Here is a 25,758-nt window from a genome sequence, read left to right on the forward strand (position 1 = left end):
TATCCACCGTCGAGGAGTTCGCGCTGTCCGATACGAGTCGCTCCTTTCGCCGCGCCGGCAACAACGAGTACGCTTTTCGCGTGCCGACGCCTCCTCGTATCATCATCCCACCGCCTGCGCACAACATGGAGTCAGTGGCAAATCTGCAAGTCACCAACGTCTCGACGATCGATAGGAACGGGCCAGACGTGAGCTTCCTCGCCTTGATCAACCAAGGTCTGCTGGAGTCTCAGAACGCGGGATTGGAATGGACATACGAGAAGAGACGCGAGGCACAGTTCGTCACGCCATATATATATTTGGGACCACACAGCGCAGCGAAGGATCGCGAATTTCTCGTTAATACGGGCATCACCATGCTGCTGGGCATCAGACATGGAGCAACTCCAGTGAACGCCGCTCGGCGCATTGCGCAGGAACTGGACATCACATTCACGACCGTCGATGTGCTCAACCCGCAAGAGCTCGTCCACTCTTTCCCTGCCTCTACGAGTATCATCAACGCCCACCTCTCCAAAGTTCAGAGTCGCATACAATCTGGCCAGGGCAGTGGTGCGGAGCACGGAAAAGTCCTCGTCTTCTGCGAGTCCGGCAACGAGAAGTCGGCGGCTGTGGTGGTGGCGTGGATGATGGAGATGTTGAATCTGGATTTCCTCAGGGCCATGCAGTTCTGCCAGACTCAGCGTTTCTGTGTCAACTTCGACGATAACCTAAAGCTCATCTTGCAGTCATATGGCGATATTCTGGATGCTAAGCGCCAAGTTGCCTCATCAAGGAGGGAGCTTACAACTGGTTTGTCACAATCGGGCTCCAAGCGCTCTCTGGATTTGACTCCTGTTGAGGATATGGACGTGGATGCTACTACCGACGATGATATGGCACGGTTTGAGGGACGCGACTACGCACCTTTTCAAGATGTCGACTGAACACTACTCTTGAATTAGTGTACAATGATCGAAATCGAAATATGGCGGACCGTCTGCTAGACAGCGGCTTTATGGGAGGGATGGTTTGTTTTCTGTAAAGAAGATTGTTTTCGTTCGGGACACCCTGGTAGAAACTGGGCTTTACGCTTTACGGGGATTGCTATATCGGTAGGTAGTTGCGGGTGTAGTTCATCGACAGTCGGGCTGATTGTTTTAGCATAGGTGTTAACAGTATGAGGCATGAGAAAACTAGGTTCGGAATTGCATGGGATACCCAGCGGCGTTAACATGGCTGGCTCGAGTTAAGTAAGCATAAACAGCTTCAGACAGGAAGAGAAACTCACTTTCTCCCACGGCTTGTTATAATTTCGTGATCTCTGCTCTGCAATTTTGCCACGCAGACGGACGCCGAATTCTTTCACCTACCCTACCAACGTCTCCGTCGAGTATATTACATCAGTACCGGGTAACCAGCACTCTTGTGTCCGTGGTTTGTCGTCTCCCTCGCAGTCATAGGTAGGTACCTATCTTGACACGCTACGTCATCAATCACCTCCCACGTACCTACCTACCTAGTTCACTTTCGCTTTACCTTTTCAACGCGCGACAAAGTTTCTCGTTTCATCAACCCGACCGACCTTTACAACAAACCTCACTGTCGAAGCGCTTTGCTCTCGCACCGACACAGCGCAACGCGAAGCGCCCTCTCCAAGATGCGTTTAGGCGAAAAGCGCAGGCGCCGTCCACCCCGTCGCTTCACCGAAGATTCGGACGTCGAGGAAGCGTATAGACCTCACCCTAGCCCTGGCCGTAATCGCAAAGGTGCCAAACCATGCAAGACACCGTCCACGAAGCCTTTTAACCCTAAACTTTTGGCGACTTTCCCGGCTGCGTTTCCCAGTTTGCATCTTGACGATAGATTGAACCGGCCACCTAACGAGGACTCGTCCGAAGAGGAAGTTGTCTTACCAGAGAGCGATGAAGAATCTGAAGAAGAGAGGTTAGTTTCCGAAAAAGCAGTTCTTGTGTTACCAGGTACTAAGCAGCAAACAAGGCCAAGACATACATTGACCACGTTGATGCAACGGGTCGATCGCGCCCAATCTTCAATATGGTACCACGCTCCTCAAGAACTGGTGTATAGGGCTGTGGTCGTTGGCAATACTCACGGCGACGACGAAAGCCTGGCTAAAGAAACAGTAGGTTATGAACCGATCCTCGGTCTATCTTTGAAGCTTGTGTGCTAACAATGAGTGTTAAGGTGGATTTTAAGAGCCTCCATGATGTCGCTCAAGCGACCATTATGCTGAACATTTACGCCGAAGCTTGCGAAATGTCTTTCGAGGATCCGTGGTATCCGGTTCAACACATCCTTGATTTGTCAAAGGAATACATCTTCGGAGTTTTGACGGCTTTCGAAGAGTACAGTACAAAAGGAAGATACCCTGGCGTGCTTACGGAGTTGCATGAAGAATTCTTGCACGCTCGCCGTTACCTCAATGAAAAGGACTACCCTCGTGAGTTTTTAGACACATTTGATCCTTGCTCACCACCCTTTGCTGCCGGTACACAGCCTAAGCAAGGAAGACACACACCATGGGCTCCAGACGCGGACAATTTACCCCACAGAGATCTGGTGCACTTTGGCCGACCCGAAGAACTTCACGACAACAAGAGTCTTAATGACGTCTTTTATGGTGCAAGAGACAAGGAGTCTATGCGTGCCCGACACGATACCTTAAATGCGATAGTTTTAAAAAGAAGAAGGGACAAAGGGAACAGTGAGGGTAAGCTTTTGTCTGTCAACATCTGTAAAGACTGGCTTTCTAACAGAGCTTTAGGGTCAAACTCCAATTCTTCCGAGCTTCCAAGACACACCCCATTGCCAACTCGTGTTCCTCTGATAAGGACAGTCTGGCGGGGACCTATGCCCTCACAGAATCAGCGTACATTCAATGGAAAGCTCGATATGTCAGGGTTCCCGGAGATTGTATCCGGCCGCTCGATAAATCCACTTTCTTTGAAATTCGGCTCGCTGTTTGCGACACCGACGCCGGAGCATCTTTCACAAGGTACAGTGGAACCTGCTACAGCCGAGCTGCTGAAAATCATAGCTTCAACCTCATCCCCAAAGCAAACGTCCCAAAATCAAGGACGCCCATCGTCGCCAGAAACCGATGCACCAATCTCACCAACTTTCTCGCTTCTTTCCTCTCTGGATGCGGAGCAAACGTTACCTCCGCAACCTTCACTAACGACGAGACCAGTGTACGACCCTTACGCTGGACATCCTGGTCCCCACCTACCTTCCATCAATGCAGGGAACGAGGCTCATATCCCGCCAACGCAATTGTCGACGGCTATTGCTCCGCCCATAGCGCCGACACCTTCGTCACAACCGAGTTCTACGGCGGGCAATTGGTGGCAAGCGGATATGCAACGAGTTCAGCATCGGCAACCTCCCTCTGCAAAGTATATTGTACGGAATGGCGCCAAAGTGGTAGATCCACAAAGGCCAGGAGAAGGTCGTCGGGTCCTTGTCTCGGACAGCAACCCCCAACAGGAGGAAGAAGGTGATTTCACCGAGAATGAAGAAAGAAGACCCTCTCAAACAGCTTTCCCTAGTCCTATTAAGAAGCCCAGCAAGCACTCTGCTCAATCGCCTACGATGAACGCTCCCGTGGCTCCTATGTTGCGGCAACCGGGAATAATGGCAGATTCTGGAGCTACTACACGTGGCTCGCGTGGACCGGTCGGACAGTCCGTTGATCCACACAGTAGGCTGGGCGTTGCTGTCATGTCGAGAGCCGGAGCAATGCGAGATCTCGATTTAGGATATCAGGTGCCAGGCCGCGGTGGGCTACATGCTCCCGTTATTAACAGAGCCACTGAATCGCGCTTAAGTCCGCAAGAGCAGTCTTCACTTCCAAACATTCTTTCAACCATGTTCCCGTCGTCCCAGTCGGCCACACCAACTCAAGTTCCTCTAGTGCGCGAAAAAACTCAAGATGTGCAGCCTATGCTGAACAGACAGGAACAAAACCAGTGTAGCAACGATGAAGCTGAACTAGCGGCGCAGGAAACTCCAGCCCACATTGCTGGATCTATGGTTTCGGCTTTACCCACAGCTCATGCTGTCAATGAGCATCAGGAAAAACGAGTGGAGGTGGAGGCACGCAGCGATATACCTCAGACTCAGCATGACCGGGATGCTGCGTCTAGCATGCCGAACGCAGCACCGATAGCCACCTCGCCCACGACATCTGTTCGATCAGAAATAGTAAGAGTCACGCCAGTTCCAGTTAGGAATATGCCAAGGAATGAATTAATTCCGGCAGACAAACCACCGGGAGCGTCTCAGTCTAAACAAATAGATGAATTGCAGGTCAGGGGCGCTATTCCTTTGAGCTTGTTGGCACATGCGCTGCAAAGCCTGGAAGACACGAACCAAATGGAGCCTTGTGCAATCTCGGCGTCGTCTCGAGCATCTGTAAAAGAGACAAATGCACAATCAAGCCAAGGCTCCTCATCGGAACCAGCAGTTACGAAGAAGCTTTCGCTCCCTGAGCTGCCTTCGATTGATTTGTCGCCCGTCGAGAGAGACTACAAAAGCCAGTCGCATGTTGCTAACATTGATCCTCGGGCTTTTCCTGCGCCCATCCAACCTGCTCCAGCTTCAAATAACCCTTCAGCTACATGCAACACAAATACTGCTACGAGCCCCAGGCCAGGATTTATGGATCCGGCAGCCATAGGAGCGAGGCATGTGTTGAACAATTTATTTGTTCATCCAACTACTCCATCGATTTCAGCTTATCAGACAATGGGCTCCGGAATTGTACAAGTTTCACACCAAAGAACGCCTTCTGGACGACCTGGTCACGGTGCATCGGTGCACCCAACTCCTTCATCGATGGCTTCTTCTGCGTCAGATGTACAAGTGACACAAGGAGGCAGCGAGGCTCAGGCAGGTATGCGTCAAAATAGCATTTACTCGCCCCACATTGGTGTTTACAGCAATATTGTGCTGCCAGAGCTAGGTTTTACTTACCCACATCCACATTCACATTCACATCCGCATAGCCATATCACTTCACAGAGAATGAATGAAACTGGCGATTGGCACCAACAGCTCGTGGCTCATGCTGATTTGGTTTCAGGCGGCTCGGTAGCAAACAGCTTGGGAACCGTTGAACCATTGAGAGAGCAGCAAATTAGAGGGACTGTGGCATCTGGAACACAGCCAGTATCAGCACCAAGTACTACACAAACGCCTGCATCGAACTTCGAGAATTATGGTCCGTCGAATCGCCAAAACAACACTTCCTACTACGCTCCTCATAAGTCACATAGCGAAACCGGGGGTGATTCTGACCAAAAAGTTTTCGTCAAGTCGGCCACCAATAGTCCTGCAAATCACGAAGCAAATCACCCCATCAATCCATTGATTTTGAATCAGCATGTCTTTCCAAGAATGGAAACAGGCTGGAACAATACACACACAGACATCCGAAAGCCTGATGATGGACCAAAACAACAGAACGTTCCAGTTGACCCGGCTCTCATGGGCGGGTTGACACTACCAACATCTAGCATGGCCTCAACAACGGTGGGTGGGCCTGTTCCGATCTCCCGGCAGCCACCTCCCATGGCACATGCTGTTACAAGTGAAACAAAGGTGATCCAAGGCTTTAACGGCGGGGCCCTAAAACCTAACCAAGAGCCTGGAAATATGAAGAAGAATTTGAGTTCAACTACTATGCCTTCGAACTTTGACCGCGAGCAATCTTCAACGGAATCATCCGATGAAGCAGTAGACATGATTGGGGGAGCTCCGAGCTCGCCTCCATTCAGGCGCACCATTGTCGCTGAACAACGCGATAGCATGCAACCATATTCATTCAACCAAAACATGACGGCACCAAAAATGCCAATGCCGATAGACAGACCACAGGTTGCACGCGAGTTAATCATGCGTACTGCGTCAGCGCCACCCATGGCGCCGAGGTCAGCCCCTGGCACTGCATCTACCGTACCACAGCTGCAGCCACCGGCAGCTGCACCTTCAACGCAGCCACAAATGCCCGCAGCAGCCAACACCATACGGGAGGCAGTACAACAAACCTTCCCATCGAAACTAGTCTTCCCAAGTATCCAGAACTCGATTTACGGCTATCCTCGAATTGATGTCTCAGTGCCTATGTCAACCTTCTCGTCTCATGGAAGATATGTTCCGAACATGTCTGGCTTTGGAGCCGGTCCCCCGGGTCCAGGATATGAAACGGGTATGCAATTGCCCGGCCAGTTGAGCATGGAAAATCGCAGTTTATCCTTGCCGTTGGCTTTCCAAGGGTCTTTGACTCCGCCTGGTATGCCAACTGAGAACGTGGCGGGCCAGACCACAGCCCCTGTCCAGTCAACGGCTGCTGTTCGTCCTCCGATGAACATGCAAAATTTCAGGCATCATGGCCCGATCGATAGCAACCTCATCTTGCCATCAAATGTTGCAAATGAACTACGGGACATCTTTACTTCTGATGAAGTTACTCCTCGATACACGGGTACATTCCAGAAGGACAAATCTGCAGCTCCATCGGTCAACCACACTGAAGGCATCACTAATTTTTCCGGTACGCCCAACGCCCTGAGTCTAGATCAGTCTACTTCACATGGCCCTGGCAATATTGCAAATACTGCCCAAGTTGGCCCCGGCGAAGACCAACCAAATGAATCCAATCCAGCCGCTCAGAAGAAGCCTAAGTCCGCAGGGTCTCAGAAACGTTACCAGTGGGTAAAAGGCGGACGTGGAGGCGGCCATTACATCAACCCGGAGACTGGAGAAACACTCTCCAAAGAAGAGGCTGCAGCCCGGGGTGCCAAGCCCAGGGGGTTAACCCGTCCTCGGGACAAGAAAGGCGCACGTACGGATACTGGAGATGGCAACAAGCAAACTACAACAGCGCCTGGCGCTGAAAATGAAGAAGCTCAGATGGCCGGTACGGGAAATCAAACTCAGCATGCACTTCAAGACCGGTTCAGCCGTGCAAGGTCGACGGCGTCTTTGGAATCTCAACCATTGGATGAGAGCTCCACAATCATATCTGGATCTGCACTTTCGAGAGCTGAGTCTCCAAAGTTGCAGTCATCTCACGGAAATCCTACTTCTACACCGGCAGCAACGGACACGACCACAACACCAACTCTGAGTACGGCGTCTAACACAAGGAGCAACGCCACCGTGGGTGCGAGACGTCGTGAACGGGCGAAAGAGCGTGCTGTTTAGAGCAACCAAGGGAAGCACCGAGTTAGGAGGCAGAAGCAGGCAACAAACTTTGAAGGGCAATAACCTCAGAAATTGCTTTTGCTACAGAAGAAAAGAAGCTTTAGGAAGTTGGCACTGTATAAAATAAAGACGTTGCTGGTATTGGCAGACTATCGTACGGGCCGACACAACGGAGTTTATGGCATTGAAGAAGGGTTGCGAGGTAGCTGGAGCTGTACAAAAGATACAGAGGCTTTCAGGGTCAAATAAATAAGTCAAAGAGCCAGCCCTTGATCGTATAGCTTTCGAGTGCTGGCTCCATATATAAATAACTGGTTTTTCCACTCTAAACGTCAGGTACTGTACCGAAAAACTTTCTCTCGAACGAAATAAACAAGACGTCTGCTAACATTGACTTTGGCCCTCCTAGGACTGAAAGATGTAGGCGCATGAGCACGGAACCGAGCCGCTGTGGAGTCGAATATTTTGAAGCCACAAACGCTCTCGCCATTTGAGCTTGCTTGTAGAAGTAGTGGATGACGTCTCCAGAAGCAGGACAGACGCCGAATTCTCCTGCTATGCGCCTACATTCTCCGTCCTCGCAGCAGCCAGCTAAGGGCTCTAAATCTGACAGATGCTTTGTTGGCATCTGTCGGGTGTGCCGAGAATAGCCTTGCGCAACTTCGATCCCGGAAAAAATCCTCCAAGGCATGAAGCATTCCCTTGTGCGTCACGGTATGATCAGGCCATGAGGGGAAAAAAGCAAGTTCGAAATAGACGAGGCAGCTGCATGGCAAGGTAGCCCTGGGAGACCATCAGCAAGGCTCTGGATGCCAGGGTTGCAGAGTTGAGGTGTCGTCAGCGAGAGTAAATTGCGGCTTAATCGCAGCAGCGACACCATACCGCATGCGGTAACCCAAACTGCCAAATGAGGCCCCACATGGAGCGGTATTAGCAGCCGCGCAGCCGAACGGCTCGGACGATCAATTGGCTAAACGAGTACGCTGGACGTGCCATGCCAGTCACCCCGCAGACGTGCCTCACTCCCCGCTTCCCGCCGCTGTCGCTTTCGCTTCACCCTGTGCAGCAATAGAGGAAAAATTCACTGCTGACGAACAGTGAAGGTGGATCCGCCTTAGAGCCGTTGGATATTGCCGAAAAGGCTAATGAGGCGTTTGGCTACGCCGCAAAGTGGTCCACTAGTGGTCTTGAGGATGAGGATGAGCAGGGCTTTGTCAACCTGAAGCCGATGAGAGGATCGAGGCTAGGCGTCGGATGCGACCCTCATCGGCAACTTGTGGAATGGACAGGCCCTGCTGCATCAGCTTGCGACGGAAAGTCAAGGACCTGTCACTGGGCTCGGAGCGCCATCTTGCACCCTCCAAAAAAAGCTGCCTCGATCAAGGTTGAGACGCCAAGTAGGTATCACTTGGCCGAACTCCTGACGAGTATATCAGTGCCTAGAGCAGCAGCTCTTCAAGTATGGTTCTATGGATGTCACTGCGGTGGTCGCGGTGTTACTCTCCCATCTCTTTGACGCCATTTGTATTTCTTAGCCATACCCTTTTTGGAGCAGCGGGCATTTTCTTAATGAATCCATCTTTACACTGCAGGAAAAATGAACAAGAGGCCTCTTGAGATCCTCATTTTCGGTACAGGGGGTAACTTCCACCACCAACGCTTTTTGATACTTCACTCACTGATGACTTTACCATAGCCGTAGGCTCCACTCTCGGCTGGAGGCTCGCCCAGAACCCGTATACGCGCCTCTCAGTCGTGTGTCGGTCGAATTACGATGCAGTGAAGAGGCATGGCATCCAGCTGCGGACCTCCCTTTGGGGCAATGGTCAGTTTCGGCCTCACCGAGTCTTGACCTCCACCCTCCAAGTGCACGACGTGCCTTTCGATTACGTCGTATGCACGAACAAAGTCACATCTCTGGAAAGTGACTCGTTCATCCACGCCATCGCCCCCGCCGTCTCGCGAGGCACGACCCTCGTCTCGGCGCAGAATGGCATCGGCGTCGAGACTCCACTGCGCCAAGCCTTTCGCGCGAATACGATCCTCTCCGCAGTGTGTTATATCAGCTGCCTCCAGCCAAGCCCAGGCCTCGTGCAGCAAGTGTCCTCGATCCGACCGCACGCGCTGCACATCGGCACGTTCGACGAGCGCCACAGCAGCGACAGGGAGCTCGACCACGCGCGACTGGAGCGCTTCGTTGCGCTGGACCCCAAGTTCAAGCTCGTATCCGACGTGCAAGCCGAGCGGTGGACCAAGCAAGTGTTCAACGGCTCCTGGAACCCGGCGACGGCCATCTCGGGGCTGGACACGCACGGGCTGCTGGCCGCGGCGGGCCCGCAGCTCGGCGTCGTCGAGGCTCTGGCCCGCGAGATCTTCACTGTCGCGGTTCGCATCGGCGTTGCTCTGCCACGCGACCTGCCGCAGCGGACGGTCCAGTTCGCGCGCGACAACCCGCCGATTGCGCCGTCGATGCTGCAGGATGCGCGCGTGCAGAGGCAGATGGAGGTCGAGTCGTTATGCGGTATGTCGAGTCCCTGCGCAACGGCGACTTTCTTCGGGTTGTTCGGTGGGGCGCTGCTGCTGCTAGGGCCCCTGGGCTGACTTTTTCTGCTAGGGAATATTGTTCGCCTCGCCGACGCGGTGGGTGTGCCTGTGCCGACGGTCAAGGCTACCTACAGGACGCTCTTGGGCATGAATAGAAGGTTCCAGGCGCTTGAGCAGCCTGTGCGGATGGGCGACTTTTTGGCTCAGCGGCCAGCGGTTTCTCACAGGCTGACTCCGCCGCTGCTGGACAGGATTCCGGCAGTGTCTTTGGCAGGATGATGAAATTGTTTGCAGTCGTTACTTGTTTGGCCTGGCATGTCTTTTTCGTTTTGAACATATGAATTTTGTTGTCACAACAGAACGAGGAACGTACTCTGTAGATAAGATGAAAGCGGTAAAAACTCAAAACAGCCTAGAAATCAGCTGTCAGTGAGAGCTTTGTAGGCGTTTGGTTAATCTAAGGCGGCCCCAGCACTTTGAGAATTCGAAACACTGTACGATGCACACTGCATCTTTGCCTAATTGCCCGTTTGTCTTCGATTAGCGATCAGTGATGTTGAGCGCGTTGCGCATTTGGGCTCCTACTCACCTCCGAACGAAATCCGTCCGTCCCACGCGCTCCGCGCCCCTCAGCGCCTATTTTCATTTCTGATCTGTAGCTTGAAAAAAGCCGTAAGGCTTGGTCCCTCAGATCGTGTGTCGTGGCGGGAGCGCAATTTTTTTTTCCTTTTGTTGCCCCAGTCGTGGACCTGCATGAGCGTCGTCACTTTGCAGGCGCCCCGCTGCCGTTTCGGGACGTTGATGCGCATCGGCCCAACGCCGAATGCAGGCACACGCATCTTGTTTTCCTTGCAGGTTTCTAATATACTGCCTACATATACACACCTGAGTGGGTAGATCATCACGCGCCTCGCTTCATGCAGCGCCAAATTCTCCGATCCTATCGTCGGCTTTAGTTATCATCTGCTTCACTGATCATCTGAGTGTTGGGTTATCGCGATGCCTGAATGTTGCCGAGGGTAAAGTCCCAACTTGATCAATATTTGTGGGCAGAGCTGAGGGAGAGAGTAAGCACTGAGTAAGTAGAAAATCACGGAGCCCGATCTGCACAAAGAGGAAGAAGCAACTTCTTGTTGCACCAATAGCTGAAAAAAGGAAGCGACTTCTGCGATACCAACAAAAAAATAATCTCCAGAATCATGACCAAACAGCAAGTAAGTGACGAAACCTAACAGCCCCTCAACTCCAAGGCAGTGTTCAACGCCTTCTGGAAAACCTCAATATTCTCCGGCCGCAGGATAGTGAAGTGCGAGCCCTCCACCCGATGGTACCTCAACGGCCCTTCACTGTCTTCCACATCTATATCCGCTTGTGTAGAACCAGCCACATGATTCTTCCAGCCTGCCAGCCAGTTATAGCGCCACTGCTCATCCGAGCAATTGTATTGCGGCAGTGGCGGCACCCAGAAGATGTCGAATTTGGACACCTTGCCTTGCGGTTCGTAGGATTTGGTGATGTTCTGCATGTTGTTGTTGATGCGGGACCACGTCTCCACCTTGGCGTGCGTCAGGCCCATGCTTTCCAGTGTACCGTCCGGGAAGCGCGCGAAGATCTCAGAAGTGAATTCATCGTCTGGGATGTCGTTCATTTCTTCTTCCCAGCGCAAAGCCTCTTCCATTGAGAGAATCTGGAAGAAGTGAAGAAGATCGATGAAGAAGTTTCGCGACTTCTCGCGCACTTGTATGCGGCGCAAGTCGGCGGGATTGTCGATACCGGCGATGAAGCGGACCTCGTCGCCGTTGACTTCCAAGCGTTTCCCCAGCTCGAAAGCCAGGAGACCGCCGAAGCAAAGACCGAGAAGTGCATAAGGGCCCTCTGGTTGATGCTTCTTGATGCCCTCGACGTAGATGTCCAGCATCTCGTCAATGGTCTCGAAAGGAGTTTCGGACTTGTGGAAGCCACGGACACGTAAGGCCAAAACCCTTCGGTCTGGGATGTAAGGCAGCAGACCCAACCAAGTCAAGAATTCGCCACCACCAGGATGGCACAGGATGAGCGGGTTCTTGGAGCCAGTCGTGACGAGTGGTACTATCGGATCGTACTTGGGAGTTGTGGTCCCAAGAGTAAGGAGCATAAAGTCTAGATCACGGATAGTGTGGCATGCGAGAAGCTCCGTCATTGGCATCGGGTCCTCCGCATCAAGCGCCTTTTCCAAGGATGACTTGATGCGCAAGTAGCCTAGACTGTCAATACCAAGGCGAGAAATGACCGTATCCAGGCGTAGGTCCGAAAGCTCCACGCCTGTTTCGGCAGCAAAGACCGTCCCAATGGTTTTCTGCAATGGCGTGATAAGCTCAGAGCCCTTGGATTCTGCAGATTCGTCAACGGGAAGCGCTTCCGGCAGCTTGAATTCGTCGAACTGTCCTGCTTGGTATGCTTTCTTCAGCTTGGCCCGTGACAGTTTGCCAATGGTTGACTTGGGCATCTTTTCCTTCGGCAGCGGGATGATGACAGCAGGGCTTTTGCGACAGAAACGAATGGCAGCTTCGTTAATCTGCGAGATGGTATCCCGGAGCTCGGGAGAATCTTGCACTACATCGTCGCGGGGGTTTAAGAGTATGACAATGTCCTCGCTATCCGCCTCGACATTATCATCCCAGATGGAAAAAGAGGCGATGTAGCTTGGCGTCAATCCTGCTATCTTGGTTGACTCAATGGCGTGTTCCAGCTCGAATGAGGAGTAGTTCTGTCCGTTGATGATGAGAACCTCCTTTGAGCGGCCAACGATACGGAGGTTACCAGCTGGATCCAGAAGCCCGAGGTCACCGGTGTCGAACCAACCATCCGGAGTCATACAGGCATCGGTCGCGGCCTTGTTGTTGAAGTAGCGCTTGAGGATGAGAGGGCCGCGCACCTGGATGGCACCAGATGATCCTTGAGGAACGTGGTTTCGTTCTTCGTCGACAATGCGCAGAGAATGCTGCGGGAGGTGTTTTCCAACAGACGCGAAGACGTATCCGTGTTCAACGTCATATGTGGGTGATTCCAGATTGTAGAAGAAAGCTGAACAAGTCTTCATCCGTACTCGTCAGCGTATATAATACTAATGAGGCCGCAGGTATAGGAAGTGCTTACCTCAGACAAACCGTAACTCGATTTGATACTTCTTGGTGGAGCATTGTATCGCACCAAAACCTCCTCCGTCATCGCCAGAGTGCTTGTCCGGTTCGCTTCACCGCCACACATGATAACTCTCAAATTACTGAAATCATACTCGTGCTTCCCACTTTGCTCATTCATCGCACGGGAGGCTGCAGCCAAAAAGAAGTTGGGCGAGAATGTATACGCAACCTTGTGTTCACTGAGAGCAGCCCAGAAGCGGAGTGGCTGACGCACGAAGTCAATAGCCGGGATCATGACTTGGTTAGCTCCTGCATACAGAGCTTGCAGGTGAATCTCGCAAAGAGCAGCACTGTGGTCGAAACCTTGGAGCACCATCGAGTCAGCCGTTTGCTCAAGCATTATTGAAAAAAGCTTATTATCAAGACAAAGGGTGCCACAAGGAGAACTCACTGATCCAAGACATGAATGTCTTGCTCGAATCCATGCGATGGAACTTGCTCTTGAGCTTGCTCGAGCATATGAGTTGTTCGTGCGTGTATTCCACAGCTTTAGCGTATCCCGTGCTCCCGGATGTAAAAAGCAATGTTGCCAATGCATCGGAGTTTGCCGCGTTCTCTTCTTGAACCGGCGTGTTTGGGATAATTGCCACTTGTTGGATCGTGGTGGTTTTGAAGCCAGGAATTAGCTTGAATGTTCCGCTCAGTTGCTTGGATGTCAGAATGGTAGGCCCTTGGAAAAGCTTATTGACGTTGTCCAGCTCGCCAGTAAGTGTTGTTGCATTGTTCGACAAGGGGCTGAGCAGTGCAGGTATGCCGCCAGCGGCCACGACAGACCAGTACCATATAGTATTGGCGCGGTGTGTATTGAAGTACAACACAATGCACTTTTGCGATGTAACTATGCCCCCGGCTCGAAGTTTTGCTGCATTAAACTGGAGAATATCAGTATGTCTCAAGGGTTGATCCTGGATTATAAGATGTAATATACCATAACCTCACGGAAAATGTCTGCGTAAGTAAGTGTCTCTGCCTCCTGGTCCCATCCTTTGTCTTTGAAAGAGATGCTGTTGTTCGGCCAGCGTGTTGCAGCACGTTGTAGCAGTTGGATGAGAGTTTGTGGTTCAGCATCTTTGGCAAGAGAAACCGACTTCGCTTGTACGTAGGTGGGATAATCCCAAGATGGCAAGGGCTCAATCAGTGCAGGAGGCATTCTGGCAACCACCTGCAGCTTCGTTGTCTGAAGGAAGAGTGATGCTTGAAGTCAAATCCACACTGACCTTGCTTTATATAATCTTTGCTATTCAGCTGTGGCATTGCGACTCCACATACCATCGATGTTCCAAAATATCCGCCTCATGCAAAGCCATCCAGGGTCACCGACAGGCTTGGCCCAATATAGCAGTAGCTTCAGGATTCGCCATACCTAGCCATATCGGTACCGAACTCCGGAACCGGAGAAAGCATTCTAGTTCTGTGAGGATTGAAGGCTCAGCACGATCTCCACATTACATACTTTTATTGCTTCAAGCCACATGCCGATGTGGCAAAGAAGGTAAAAAGGGGAGAGAAAGGAGGATGTGGTAGCGAGTGACTTGGTACAGAGTACGTTAGTCAATGGGAGAAGCACATTATCCTGCATGGTCGGCTTCCGCCTGCTTAGACCCTTCTGCAGACTGTGCGAGGGGATCTATTCGTTGCGACGGGGGCCAGAAGCGTTGGTGTTTGCAAGGATAGAGGTCAAATGATCGCCAGCTACCCCGGTAGGGGATCCCCCCGGCCACCCGGCCCGAGTATTGCGGTACCCACGTAATCAGGAGATATCTCCAGGGCACCCTAGTGAGTCTGGATCGTGGAAGCCACTGCACTGCTGGAAAAATCAATGTACTCGCCGACACCGACCGCATAGATTGCCGAAGCGCTGGTGGGGACCCACCGCACTTGCAGTGATCCTGTGTAGTGAGCTGTCAAACAGAGTTCTTTCGGTGAGTTCATTAGCAAATAGCGCATAAGCGAGAAGCAGGGGAAAAGCAACAAAAACTTACGCGAGGTGAAGCCTCGACCTTTGAGATCCACGTTTTTCTTCTATAGTGCTGACATCTGTACTCGCCAAGAGCGTAACTGACCAAAAAATGACTGACGAGTAACGATCATGGGATCCAGTCCTTAGGAATTCAGTTGCTAAAACCGTACTAGTTTCTGTAACGTCCATCACCGCGAACCGAGATCCACAATCTAGCGAGATAGGGAATGATACAGGCAGTCCCTATAGAATACTCCTTGTCTATGTCCCAGCCCGAATTTGCCTTAATGACCAAAGGGGTTGCGACATAAGGTGACGTCCGTCACTCCAAATCGATATCCACCGTCTAGCGAATTAGGGGACGATACAAGCAGTCTCTATAAAGTACTTCTTGCCTAGCTCCTAGCCCGAGTCCTGGGTATGATTGAAAAGGTCTTAGAGCACGCATAGGCTCTGTATATCTTAACTAGGTCTCTTCTACTCCGTACAAGCACCATCATCTCGCAAGACTGTGAATCACGCTTCAAAGTGATGGAAGTTACACGCGCCGAAGTAGTTCGGTCCGCAATTTCACAGTAATAGTTTGGAAAAAGTGTCATATGCTAGGCTGCCAGCTAGATCTCCAGAGTCCGGGTTCGCTTCGAAACAGCGCCTTTACAGGTTTTGTCGCCACTCTATTACTCAGTCCCAGGATAGGATTGAAAATCTTAACTTATTCCATTTCGTGTACTTGCGACACTTGAGTGTTTTCCAGCTCATTGGCCACTGTCTCATTGCTGGAGGCTGTCATATCATTTGCTGGAGCCGCAATTTCTGCGATTTCGTTGGCGATATCCAGCTCTGATAGCTTGGTGGTTTGGGAGCAATCGCCGTACTGAACTGGTTCAGTCTGGACTGGACTGAAATTCTCTTGTAAAGTTTTGCGACGTCGGCGGAGACAGAGTAATACTACCAAAAGAGCTGTAAAAATGGCAATACAGGAGACGACGATGCCCGCGATAACGCCATTTCCGAGATCAGGTCCTTCATGAGCTAATTCGTCTCCCGGTGGCTTGATTGTTACAATGTCTTGGGCCGGCAACGGATCAGAAAATATGGTCTGGGCGAGAGTGAAGTTGCCTCGCTCGTTGTCGACCACAAGGTATGCTTCCTGGAGTAGCGCTCGACCAACGACGTACTGAGAATCGTTGGCAGCACGGCGAATGGGAAAGTAATAACTGGTGTTTGTGACATAAGAGCTGGAAACTTCCAGATCCAGTGCGGAGTATGGCAAGGAGATGGTGGTGCTGTTCTCACTCGGGTTCAGGTTCTGGCCGATCTTGATTTGTACTGTCGCATTAAGCCCTCGCAGCCTGTCATGGATTGTTGAATTTACGAGGTAAAGATCGCTGGTGAGATCATAAGTCAGACCGAAAGCATCAGCAAATCTGTCGCATACTTCCGCCGGAAACCACATATGTGGGACTGTTGAATCAATGACGGATAAATGCCCCTCTTCCAGGGACATTGAAGTCAATCCTTGGCCGTGTAGTGTATCTGAGACCAATATAGACTGTATACCGACTTGGAGGCTTGTTTTCTGTGCAAACGCAAAGCTGAAGTTCAAAGGCCTGAATCGCGACTGGTCAAAGCCACCAAGGACAAGGCTTCCTGAGACTTTCCTATAGCCTGAAAGATTTTTTTAGCCACGTATCCTCTCCAAACTCTTGTAAGGATACAAAAATAAAATATAATAATTTCATGATTGGTGATCCTGTACGCTCATGAGTCTTTCTGGTGAGATAACTTACGATAATGAGCACCAGCTGTATACCCATAAGACATACTCGGGATCATAGTCTGGTTTTTTTTAGATTGGAGAGTATGCTCTGTATTGGCTTGCTGAGGCTGGAAAAACTGGATGGCGTAATGCTGACGCCCAACATGCCGATGTAGTAGTCCTTTGTGGCAAATCCTGCTACTATTTGGTGATCTATACTCAAAGCATCTGCTGATTGAGCTCCTCCGAAGGGAACTGTGTCGTAGCCATAAGCTCCGTTTCCACTGTAGTTTAGGTGACTGTCCAGTCCGAGGTCATAGAGTCCAATCATTTCTCAGGTAGAAGATTTGTTCGTTTGGAAGCCGAAACTTGCCATACTATTAAATGATTCAACGCCTCTTGTGGATGCGCAGTGTTGTAGTGAAATATCGCTCAGTCCATCTTGACTGCATGCTTCTGGAATTGGAACCCAAGTCTCGTGGCCAGATGTCGATATGAGGAGTCGAAATTCTTGAGGAGGATTTCCGATACTGATTCGAAAAGTGGACCATGCACCGTCATTTCCATCCCATTCATCCGTAGCATGCAAAATATAAGGCTCTGGTGCCTTGGTTGTCTGGGATCTCAAAGTCATTTGGAAAGTTTTTAGAGAAAACTTGCCTAGCTTTGACAAATTCGGGGCATCCGTTCTTTCCAGAACACAGTATACAGTATACAGTTTTTACAGGAGATATTGTACGTAGGTAGAGGAATTTTCCAAGAAATCTGGTGAATTGGTGTAAATCGCTATCAGTGACTTGGGTCTTCTGAGCAGGACCGGCATACCAACTTTTATTAGACCGCGCAAGATGATAGTACGAAGTAAGCACTAAAATGCAGCAAATCAAAAGCAGTGATGGTATTCGAGTTGTTTGGGTGCATCCGAAAACCTACTGCATCTCGGGATACAGCTTGCTATTGATTTCCAGGCAAATAGTACTACATGGTGACCATTTTGCCTTTCTATCCGGCAAAGTCATACACGGTGGTGACGTTAGGCAGCCAGAATGGTCTGACTTCTGCTGGTGCGATGAGTGGTAGAGTCGGTGATATGCATATAGCATGTCCAGGCATGGTAAGAGTGGCCCTAACATACTATGAAGTGAACGCATAATACGGAGAGCAATTAGTCTGTGAGCTTTGTGGACCTATAAACTGTATGTCCTTTTTTATTTTGTATGCGGACTTCGTTGATGGTTAGCGGGCGCTGTCCAAACCGGTACAGCTGGTGTAACAGTGCTAACCGTGTCTAGGCAAGGTCGCTTCTCCATGAATTGGTGGCTTGGGAACATTGTGACGCAAGACCTAGGCTGTCCTCTTGTGCTAATTTTACTATAATCACCGCTTAGCGGGTAGGCACATCTTGACGCACATCGAGGTATCCGGCTGACTTCATTTCCGGGTACATACCAGCATAGCCTTGATAGACCATTGCTTCCTTGTAAGGCCAGAGGCTCTACCACTGCATCAAGCCGTCTGCAGCGTTCGTAAAAGGATGACACGATGGCGATTACTAACCGCCATCTGGCTTGGCACATTCATGAAGCGTGTCGTATGGTATGGGGACGAAGGCCTTCATACATCCCTCGAGATTCCGATAATGGTCTGCGTCAAACCGAGATTGTATAGCTCAAGCAACTCCAACGGTATGATGAGATAAAGCGAATAGACTGTCTTCAGCTGTTATCTTTTATCATCCGATTATTCGTCGTACATTGTCACCGCTTTGTTTGAGCTTGCGCCTCACCGTTACGATATACCACGTCCGCTCTCGCCTAGATTGGCCGTATGAGCCTATGTTTAGTTCCTGCAGCCTTTTGAAGCTGTAACACCCTTACCTCTCCATTGCACAATAATCTTATCATTGGGAGACACCGCATATTACCGGTGAGGCAATACTACTGAGTTCGTCCTCAATCCGGGTCTCTGCAGCCTAGAGACATGCAACCAACAAACTGTTCGAGTCCAAAGGCGGCCCGCATTCACCTAAACTCTTCAAGATCTATTTACTTGGCGCCATGTAGGTCAGCGATCTAATCCCTGGTTCCATTTGTTTTATCTTACTCGATAGAAGTCCCAATTCTGCCAACAATGTCTTCCTTTGGTCTGCCTCTATTGTTGGCTTTGTTCATCTCAGTGGTTGTTGCAAAGCCGTCACTAGCAACACCAGCGCCCACTTATGGATCTGTAATGATACCAACTTGGGGAAGCGGCTCAAATTCAACCACTTCTAGTCCTGAACCTCTTTGTTCCGGTTGCGTGCTGCGAGCCGGATCTCGTCGTAGCCTGACTTATTCGACGCCATATACTTATGAAATCTCGTCGGTTGAAATCACACAAATCGTTATCCCGCATGTAACGGTATTTGGGAACAACTCATCAACTACTCACTTTGAAACCGTAACCGCCTCTGAGGAACTTTCGAATGCGACTGCAACTGATATCACCACGCATGAGCTCACCTGGACCTGGAATGATGTGACACTGTATGCCTCATTATCACTGTCAAAGAAGAACAAAACTGACATGCATAAGGACATGGCCGACTACTTACTTTGTATTTGACGAAATTTATGGGGGCACCGAGAGGACTCGATCCAGGTCCGGCTGTTTGAATTACGAATGCTTCGTCCCGTCGCAAACCACCTTAAAGCTACCATCACCCACTGTCTGGAGCATACTAGTTTGGGCTCAAACGGTTGAATACGGATGGCCGGACGAGAGCTTACCATCTTCGCTTGTTAGCTACCTAAACCAGCAACCATTGCGGACGGCGGATTTCTCTGGATTGGACTTGTTCTCATGTTCAGTTACCCCCCCATATCACCCTCCTTGCACCACGGAGACAGGTTCTACGTTCTATTTAGCAACATCAACAACATCAGCGCCAGATTCAATCCCAGGAACGACATCTTTTAATGGTCCCTCCCAACACACTACAGTATTATCGGTGGTCAAAACCACCGCAATCACTAGGAGCGGAGATACCGTTACGTCTCCGGCCCCCAAAGCACCAAATGCAGCAGTTACAGTTAGTATTCTGTCAAACTACAGGAATCTATCTGGAAGCAAGATTAAACCGTACGACTCCAACGAGGCTGGCAGCTTGTCACGGGAAGAAATAACGGCATTTGCGGGCCATAGTGCTAATGTCGTTGGCATTTCGACTACAGCCTCGATAGACATTATCCCAGAGTCTACCCGTGGTATTGCAATGGGCTCTGAAACAACTAAGTCCGCTGGAGACCTATCTGTTGTAGCCGGAGGAACGACACTGAGCTCTACTAACAGCAAGTCGGAAACCGTCTACACCGTTCACGCTTCTGCAGTTGCCGCTTCGTCCGCCCTTACTATCGGCAGTCAAATCATCACCGCCGCCTCCGACGGTAGCATTCCTTTAGGACCAGAGACAACACTGTCACCCAACGGCCCGGCACTCGTTAGCGATGAAACTACATACAGCCTCGATCAGGCCTCAAATTCCGTCATTGTTGTTGACGAAGTAACGCACCCCATTGGTGGCGCCATTTATACCTCACCCGTTCTCACTGTCGTTAATCACACTTCCATCGCCGCATCTGATGCCACTTTCACTATTGCACCAGAGGTGACAGTTTCACCTGGCGGCTCTCCAGCTACAGTTGCTGGAACAACACATAGCCTACCTTTGACATCTACCAGTCCCGTTGCCACCATCAGCGACAAAACACAACCCCTCGCGACCGGCTCTCCTTATCCTACACCTACTGCACCGCTTGTCCTCACACTCTCAGAAACCTCGATCACTGCAGCCACATCTGGGGGCAATACTCACTTCATTATCGGCTCTGGCACCATTCTCACTCTCGGTGGCCCTGCACTCACCATTTCTGGAACAATCTTCAGCTTTCCTCAAACTACTGCTCCTACTGCCATTGTCATCAACGGGGCAACGCAAACTCTCGCTGGAGCAGCTCACCCTACGTCTCTCCCCTTCCCCACTATCGCCAATACTCTTGTCACCGCAACCGCCTCCAACAGTGACACTTACTTCGTCCTTGGCACTGGTGAAACTCTCGTTCCTGGTGGTCCAGAAATTACCATCGATGAGACGACCTATAGTCTCCCACAGGTCTCCTACAGCCCCGCTTCAACTTCACCATCTGTTATAATCATCGACGGCGTAGCGCAAACCCTCTCTGTGGTCTCTTCTTCTCCCCATGCCGTCTTCACTCTTCCTGACCATTCCATCGCCACTGCTGCTTCTGATGGCGGCTTCTCTGTCGCACCGGAGACGACACTACTACCCGGCGGTCCTGCGCTTACGATCAGTGGGGTCACTTACAGTCTTCTACAACTACCACCTAACTCTGACGTCGGGCCTGTTGTGATCATCAACGGTGCCACGCAAACTCTCACTGTCGCCGCAGCCCCGACAGCCATTCCTGTCTTTTCTATCGCCGGCCATACCATAACTGCATCACCCGACGGCAGCTTTCCTTTTGCCTCCGGCACCACCCTCATACCAGGTGGTCCAGCCCTTACCATTTCCGGCACGACCTATAGCCTCCATCCAGCCTCTCCTGATCCCACTACCACCGCGCCCGCAATCATCATCAACGGGGAAACACATACCCTCTTAAGCCCATCCGCGCCTCCTGCCGCTCTCCAAATTCTAACCATCGCTGGCCAGACCATAACGGCAGCATCAGACGGCAGCTTCCCTCTCGCCCCCTACACCACCCTCACACCAGGCGGCCCCGCGCTCACTCTCTCAGGAACAACCTACAGCCTCCCTCGCCCCTCCACCAACCCCAGCACCACCACCGCACCTACCATTATCCTCATAAACGGCGCCACCCAAACCCTCTCCGCAGCCCCGTTTCCCACAACCAACGACAAGCCCCCCTCCGTCCTTACTATAGCCAGTCAGACCATAACCGCCGCCCCAGACGGCAGCTACTCCATCGCCCCGGGCACGACACTCGTCCTCGGTGGCCCGGCCCTCACTATCGCAGGGACGACGTACAGCCTCCCCGCCGCCTCGGCCTTTGTGCTTTATGTTAACGGCGAGGCGGTGACTACGTTTAGTCCTGCTATGGTTTCTTCTTCTGCTGCTTCTGCGGATGTAGAGGCACAGCAGGATACAGCGACAGCGACAACCACACGTCAAAAATCGAGCGCGAGACCGAGCACGACAGGACACACGACTGGCGGTGCGGAAACGACGCGCGGGACCGCGGCCACGAGCTCGAAGACTGCGGCTGCTGCTGGGGCGAGGGCGCTCCTTGGTGGTGGCGAGTGGTGCGGAGGAGTAGTGGCGGCGGTGTTGGGGTTGCTTGAGGCGTTGGTGTAACGTCTGTCATCGCGAACCGAGATCCACCGTATAGCGAGACAGAGGACGATATAAGCAGTCTCTATAAAGCACTTCTTGCCCAGTTCCTAGCCCGAATCCTAGGTATAGATAAGAAGGTCTTAGAGCACGCACAGACTCTACACATCGTAGCTGGGTCTTTTCTTCTACTCCGTACAAGTATTACCATCTCGCTTCACGGTGAAACTTCGCTCCATGGGGATGGACGTTAGGCGGGGGAAGGCGTTACCGAAGTGGTTTGTTTCTTTTTAGTTTTGTTTTGTCGATACGTTTGTGTGGATGGTTGATTGATTGGTGTGTAATCGGGTAGTGCGAGTGGATGACCATTTGTGAGAAGATATCTCTGTGGTGTTAGCTAATTCCAAAAGTATTAATAAAGCTTAGATAGTCAAACCTTCTTAATCGAGTTTTTACTTACCAATTACGAACCATCTGCACACTCCTCTTGCAGTTAGTAAAAGTTAAATAAACTCAAGTACACACGATACAATCAGAATAGCATCACAACCACTCAAGAAAGGCACAGCGAATTTTTCAAAATACCAAGCAACGCTTTCATGTTTCATGCCAGCGTTGCCCTTTTCTTTCCGATTTTGAAGCGATCCCGCAGCGTGAGTCCTCTCCCCTTTTTTTGTTCGTATTTCAGGAAAAGAACCTCCCGCCGCGCGGCCCTCAAAGAGCCTGGCAGAAGGGTATACATACGTGTGGGTATGGGGGAATTGGTGGTGTAGATGTAGATGTAGTAGTAAAGGGCTGTACAGCTGTAAAAACAGACGGAGATGTGTGAGGGAGGGGATAGATAATGGGGGTTATGTGCTGACGACGATGTTTGAAATGCAACATCATCAGCGTGATAATAGTAACGAGCGTGGGGTATTGATGACAGCGGCCGCAGCAGGTGATAGATAGCTGCTGCGGCCGCTGAGCAAACAACAAACAAAAAAAGAAAAAGTGTACAGCCGACGAATAATCGGACAGGTTATGACGACGACCCCTTTTGGTATGCGGAGTGCGACAACAGGTAAACAGGGAAAAAAACGGAAAAGAGATAGGGTCGTACTAGTCGTGTCCGAGGGTGAAGGGTAGGTATAATGCAAAAAAGAGCAAAACGCAAGCCGCTGAGGTCGGAAAAGAGACCTCGAGCGACAAAACAAGCAAAAACAGAAGGCAAAATGAAATGACTCCAAGAAAATCAGCTTGCAATTTTGGAGCGCAAGGGGTGGTCAGTTGGCGAGCAGAAAAACAAATGAAAACGCCGCGCTGGGTGCAAATTGACAATTTAGACCACCCCTTTAGACACGCAAAATCCACGTGGAAAGTGGACGGAACAAAAACAGACTGGGACAAAGAAGGATAAAGGGAAACAAGAGGGCAATGAGAGGCATTCCAGCCTCTACACTTCCTCCTTTCTCCTCTTGTTCTTCTTGTGCACCGTCTTCCTTGTCTCCTGGACCTGCTCCATGGTCTGGTGCGGCCTGCTCCTTAAGCGCTCGCGGACCTGTTCTACAGGCCTGGCATTCCAGGCGCCGTAGCCATTCGCGCTGAAGGGGAAGAGAACAAGATTGTCTTGGCGCTTGATGAACTCTTCGGGCTTAGGAGCAGGTGCTGAGGCGATGATATCAATCTCTCCAGCCAGTTGGTTGCAGTAGTCGTCGAGCGGCAGATCGTTAACGTCGTTACCAAACGGGTTTTCGATCTCGCGTCCGATGACTTCGAAGCCGAGGATGATGTACGCCGCAGCCATAGTTCCGGGAATCGTCACCCACTTGAGCTCAGGCCACAGCTGAAACGGTAACAGCAGCACGTAGAGCCACGTGATCTGGCTGATGGCGATGGTGTAAGCGATAGGCAGCGGCGTGTTCAGTACACGCTCACAACCGATCAGCACATCGTTCATCTGAGTAATTGAACTCGCTGGGGGAAGGCGATCGTGTCAGCTGGCGTCTGCAATAAGATTAGGTATGGAGATTCTTACTGGCTACGTTCGTGTGGTAACCCTTGAGCCTTTCCTGTTCGACGAGGCTGTCGATGTAGGTAGTCAAGTGGCTGAGGATTTCCAGAGGCAGGTTTCCCAGAGGCTTCTTGGCGCGTTTGAGTTCCTTGCGGGGATTCGACTCGGCCATAGGCACGCCGAGGTACGTGCCTGCGCGCTTCCACGTCGACACGCGACGCGGCTGGAGCAGGTCGGGTTCCTCGGCGTCCTTGGCGAAAGTGTCAAGGAATTGCACGAGGCCTTGAAGGTCCTCGTAGTGGATGTAGGGCTCGAAGCGCAGCTTGTGCTTGAGCGCGTTGGCGAAGGCGACGATGAGGTTAAGGCCGGTCCTGGCACGACGTGTCAGCATGGGATGTGAGATATCCAGCTTCTCGGAGGGCAACTTACAGCTTGGCCAGGACGTCTTCCTTGCCCTCTTCTCCTTCACGTTCGCTTGCGGATATCCAGATCTCGCGGGCCAGAGTCTGAGATACGAGCATCAATTGCGACCAGTACTTCCGGCCTTCCGAGTATCTCTCGTAGGCTGTTGACGAGCGGAAGGAGATGGCCAGCGAAACGACGAAACCAAGAACCGTGAGAAGGATGTTGGAGACACCGAGCTGGTAAATGAACTGGGACAAGCAGGTGCTGCGGGGATGTCAGTGTCAAGGCCTTGCAGTAGACATTTTGGGGATAGAAATTACATCAGCGAGGCCCAGCAACCAATGAAGAACAAGGGCAGCAGCATGTTGGGCAAGATGCTGCCGTGCATCCTCATGAAGGTCGGCCACCTAGAGTGCTTGTCGATCGACCGGGGTCCAACCTATAAGCCACAGTCAGCGTGCGGATCCACTACAGCGGGCCGGGCAACACGGACAAAGTAGTCATCCATCTCTATGGTCTTGGTTCTCTTCTTGCGGTACATGGCGACTCTCGAATGACTTGCGGTGGAGAAGACATTCTCCAGAGGCTTGGTCTCGACCTCAACGGCGGAGACTGTGCTCTCCGCCGCTGTACTCGACGAGGTCTGGGCCCGCGATTGGGGGCCCTGGATCGTGTACCCTGCGTCGTTCGCCATTGTTGACGAGATGCTGGTCTGGTAAGGAACGTGTGGTAACGGAAAGAAAAGGAAAAAAAGAGGAGGAGAGAGAGGGGGTGGGGGGGAGAGGTGAGTCGCTGACTGAAGAGCGCAAGAGGTGGAGGTGCGAGGGACATTTTATCCAGCAGTGGCCCCTGTCCTGATGCGAGGTAGGTGGGTTTGGTGGAGGCTCGAGCACTTGACGTTGGCTATGGGCCCCTTGAAACAGGGCAGCAAGCCAATAGAAGGATTCTGCTGAAACCCCGTCATGCTGTGTTGAGGGCGATCATCAGCATGCGCAGGCTCTCATGAAAACGGTGAAGTTGCCGGGTCTTGCGGGCCGCATTCAGGCTCATGGCAGATCGCGAGCGCGTTCCAAAGCTTCCAGATCGACGCGTGTCGGCCGGTCGCGCCTGACTCGTGTTGTCGTCGCGCCGGCGGCGGCAGAGGAGGAGGGAGGAAAGAGGAAGGGGGAGAGCCTTAACGGCAGCTGCTATGCCCTCGTTCCCCCTTCCCCGCTTGAACGAAACAGTCATCATACCCTTTTTGCGCCCGCATCGCGCATCGCTTGCGTGCACATGATGAGGCAAAGCGAAGCCGCAGACAGACGACTCGCTTCATCGTGTTCGCACGCAGCACCGTGTTGAGGCCGTCGGATGTTC

General features: G+C 51.5%; 7 protein-coding genes across 7 annotated transcripts; 4 read left to right on the forward strand and 3 right to left on the reverse strand.

The window, feature by feature from the left end:
• Positions 1–68: 68 nt before the first annotated feature.
• Positions 69–920, forward strand: K452DRAFT_200078 (uncharacterized protein; the record flags this gene model as incomplete). Its single annotated transcript, XM_033536017.1, has 1 exon — positions 69–920. A coding segment is annotated over one exon (852 nt), but the record flags the coding sequence as incomplete, so codon positions are not given.
• Positions 921–1,282: 362 nt separating this feature from the next.
• On the forward strand, positions 1,283–4,300 carry K452DRAFT_321988 (uncharacterized protein; the record flags this gene model as incomplete). The annotated part of the gene is made up of 5 exons (XM_033544453.1): positions 1,283–1,926; positions 1,981–2,125; positions 2,188–2,443; positions 3,194–4,206; positions 4,265–4,300. Exons 1-5 carry the CDS (start codon positions 1,640–1,642, stop codon positions 4,298–4,300), a joined length of 1,737 nt encoding a protein of 578 aa, XP_033392897.1. The 5' UTR covers positions 1,283–1,639.
• A 1,570-nt stretch (positions 4,301–5,870) lies between these two features.
• On the forward strand, positions 5,871–7,413 carry K452DRAFT_291843 (uncharacterized protein). The gene has a single exon (XM_033541257.1). It carries the CDS (start codon positions 5,899–5,901, stop codon positions 7,207–7,209), a length of 1,311 nt encoding a protein of 436 aa, XP_033392898.1. The 5' UTR covers positions 5,871–5,898; the 3' UTR covers positions 7,210–7,413.
• Positions 7,414–8,792: 1,379 nt separating this feature from the next.
• K452DRAFT_279042 (uncharacterized protein) lies at positions 8,793–10,047 on the forward strand. The gene is made up of 3 exons (XM_033539395.1): positions 8,793–8,849; positions 8,906–9,730; positions 9,824–10,047. The coding sequence occupies exons 1-3, from the start codon at positions 8,807–8,809 to the stop codon at positions 10,030–10,032; spliced, it is 1,077 nt and encodes a 358-aa protein (XP_033392899.1). The 5' UTR covers positions 8,793–8,806; the 3' UTR covers positions 10,033–10,047.
• Positions 10,048–10,888: 841 nt separating this feature from the next.
• Positions 10,889–14,208, reverse strand: K452DRAFT_258153 (uncharacterized protein). The gene is made up of 4 exons (XM_033538462.1): positions 13,864–14,208; positions 13,327–13,807; positions 12,889–13,238; positions 10,889–12,826 (listed from the first exon to the last, which is right to left on the reverse strand). The coding sequence occupies exons 1-4, from the start codon at positions 14,083–14,085 to the stop codon at positions 10,982–10,984; spliced, it is 2,898 nt and encodes a 965-aa protein (XP_033392900.1). The 5' UTR covers positions 14,086–14,208; the 3' UTR covers positions 10,889–10,981.
• A 1,399-nt stretch (positions 14,209–15,607) lies between these two features.
• Positions 15,608–17,288, reverse strand: K452DRAFT_329396 (uncharacterized protein; the record flags this gene model as incomplete). Its single annotated transcript, XM_033545053.1, has 5 exons — positions 15,608–15,769; positions 15,791–16,563; positions 16,686–16,734; positions 16,812–16,987; positions 17,024–17,288. The coding sequence occupies 5 exons, from the start codon at positions 17,286–17,288 to the stop codon at positions 15,608–15,610; spliced, it is 1,425 nt and encodes a 474-aa protein (XP_033392901.1).
• A 6,151-nt stretch (positions 17,289–23,439) lies between these two features.
• On the reverse strand, positions 23,440–24,943 carry K452DRAFT_236325 (uncharacterized protein; the record flags this gene model as incomplete). The annotated part of the gene is made up of 5 exons (XM_033537496.1): positions 23,440–23,960; positions 24,022–24,368; positions 24,427–24,666; positions 24,723–24,841; positions 24,896–24,943. 5 exons carry the CDS (start codon positions 24,941–24,943, stop codon positions 23,440–23,442), a joined length of 1,275 nt encoding a protein of 424 aa, XP_033392902.1.
• Between the last annotated feature and the right edge of the window lie 815 nt (positions 24,944–25,758).

This window comes from Aplosporella prunicola (genome assembly GCF_010093885.1).
Source record: "Aplosporella prunicola CBS 121167 unplaced genomic scaffold K452scaffold_33, whole genome shotgun sequence".
Lineage (NCBI taxonomy): Eukaryota > Fungi > Ascomycota > Dothideomycetes > Botryosphaeriales > Aplosporellaceae > Aplosporella > Aplosporella prunicola.

Excerpts from the sequence above, each read along its gene's own strand:
- K452DRAFT_279042 (XM_033539395.1), top strand. The coding sequence starts at position 8,807 with ATGAACAAGAGGCCTCTTGAGATCCTCATTTTCGGTACAGGGG. Across the intron at positions 8,850-8,905 it reads CCTCATTTTCGGTACAGGGG|CCGTAGGCTCCACTCTCGGC; the intron begins GTAACTTCCACC and ends ACTTTACCATAG. Across the intron at positions 9,731-9,823 it reads GGAGGTCGAGTCGTTATGCG|GGAATATTGTTCGCCTCGCC; the intron begins GTATGTCGAGTC and ends TTTTTCTGCTAG.
- K452DRAFT_291843 (XM_033541257.1), top strand. The coding sequence starts at position 5,899 with ATGCGTACTGCGTCAGCGCCACCCATGGCGCCGAGGTCAGCCCCTGGC.
- K452DRAFT_258153 (XM_033538462.1), bottom strand. The coding sequence starts at position 14,085 with ATGCCTCCTGCACTGATTGAGCCCTTGCCATCTTGGGATTATCCCACC. Across the intron at positions 13,808-13,863 it reads ACATTTTCCGTGAGGTTATG|TTTAATGCAGCAAAACTTCG; the intron begins GTATATTACATC and ends GATATTCTCCAG. Across the intron at positions 12,827-12,888 it reads CGAGTTACGGTTTGTCTGAG|ACTTGTTCAGCTTTCTTCTA; the intron begins GTAAGCACTTCC and ends GTACGGATGAAG.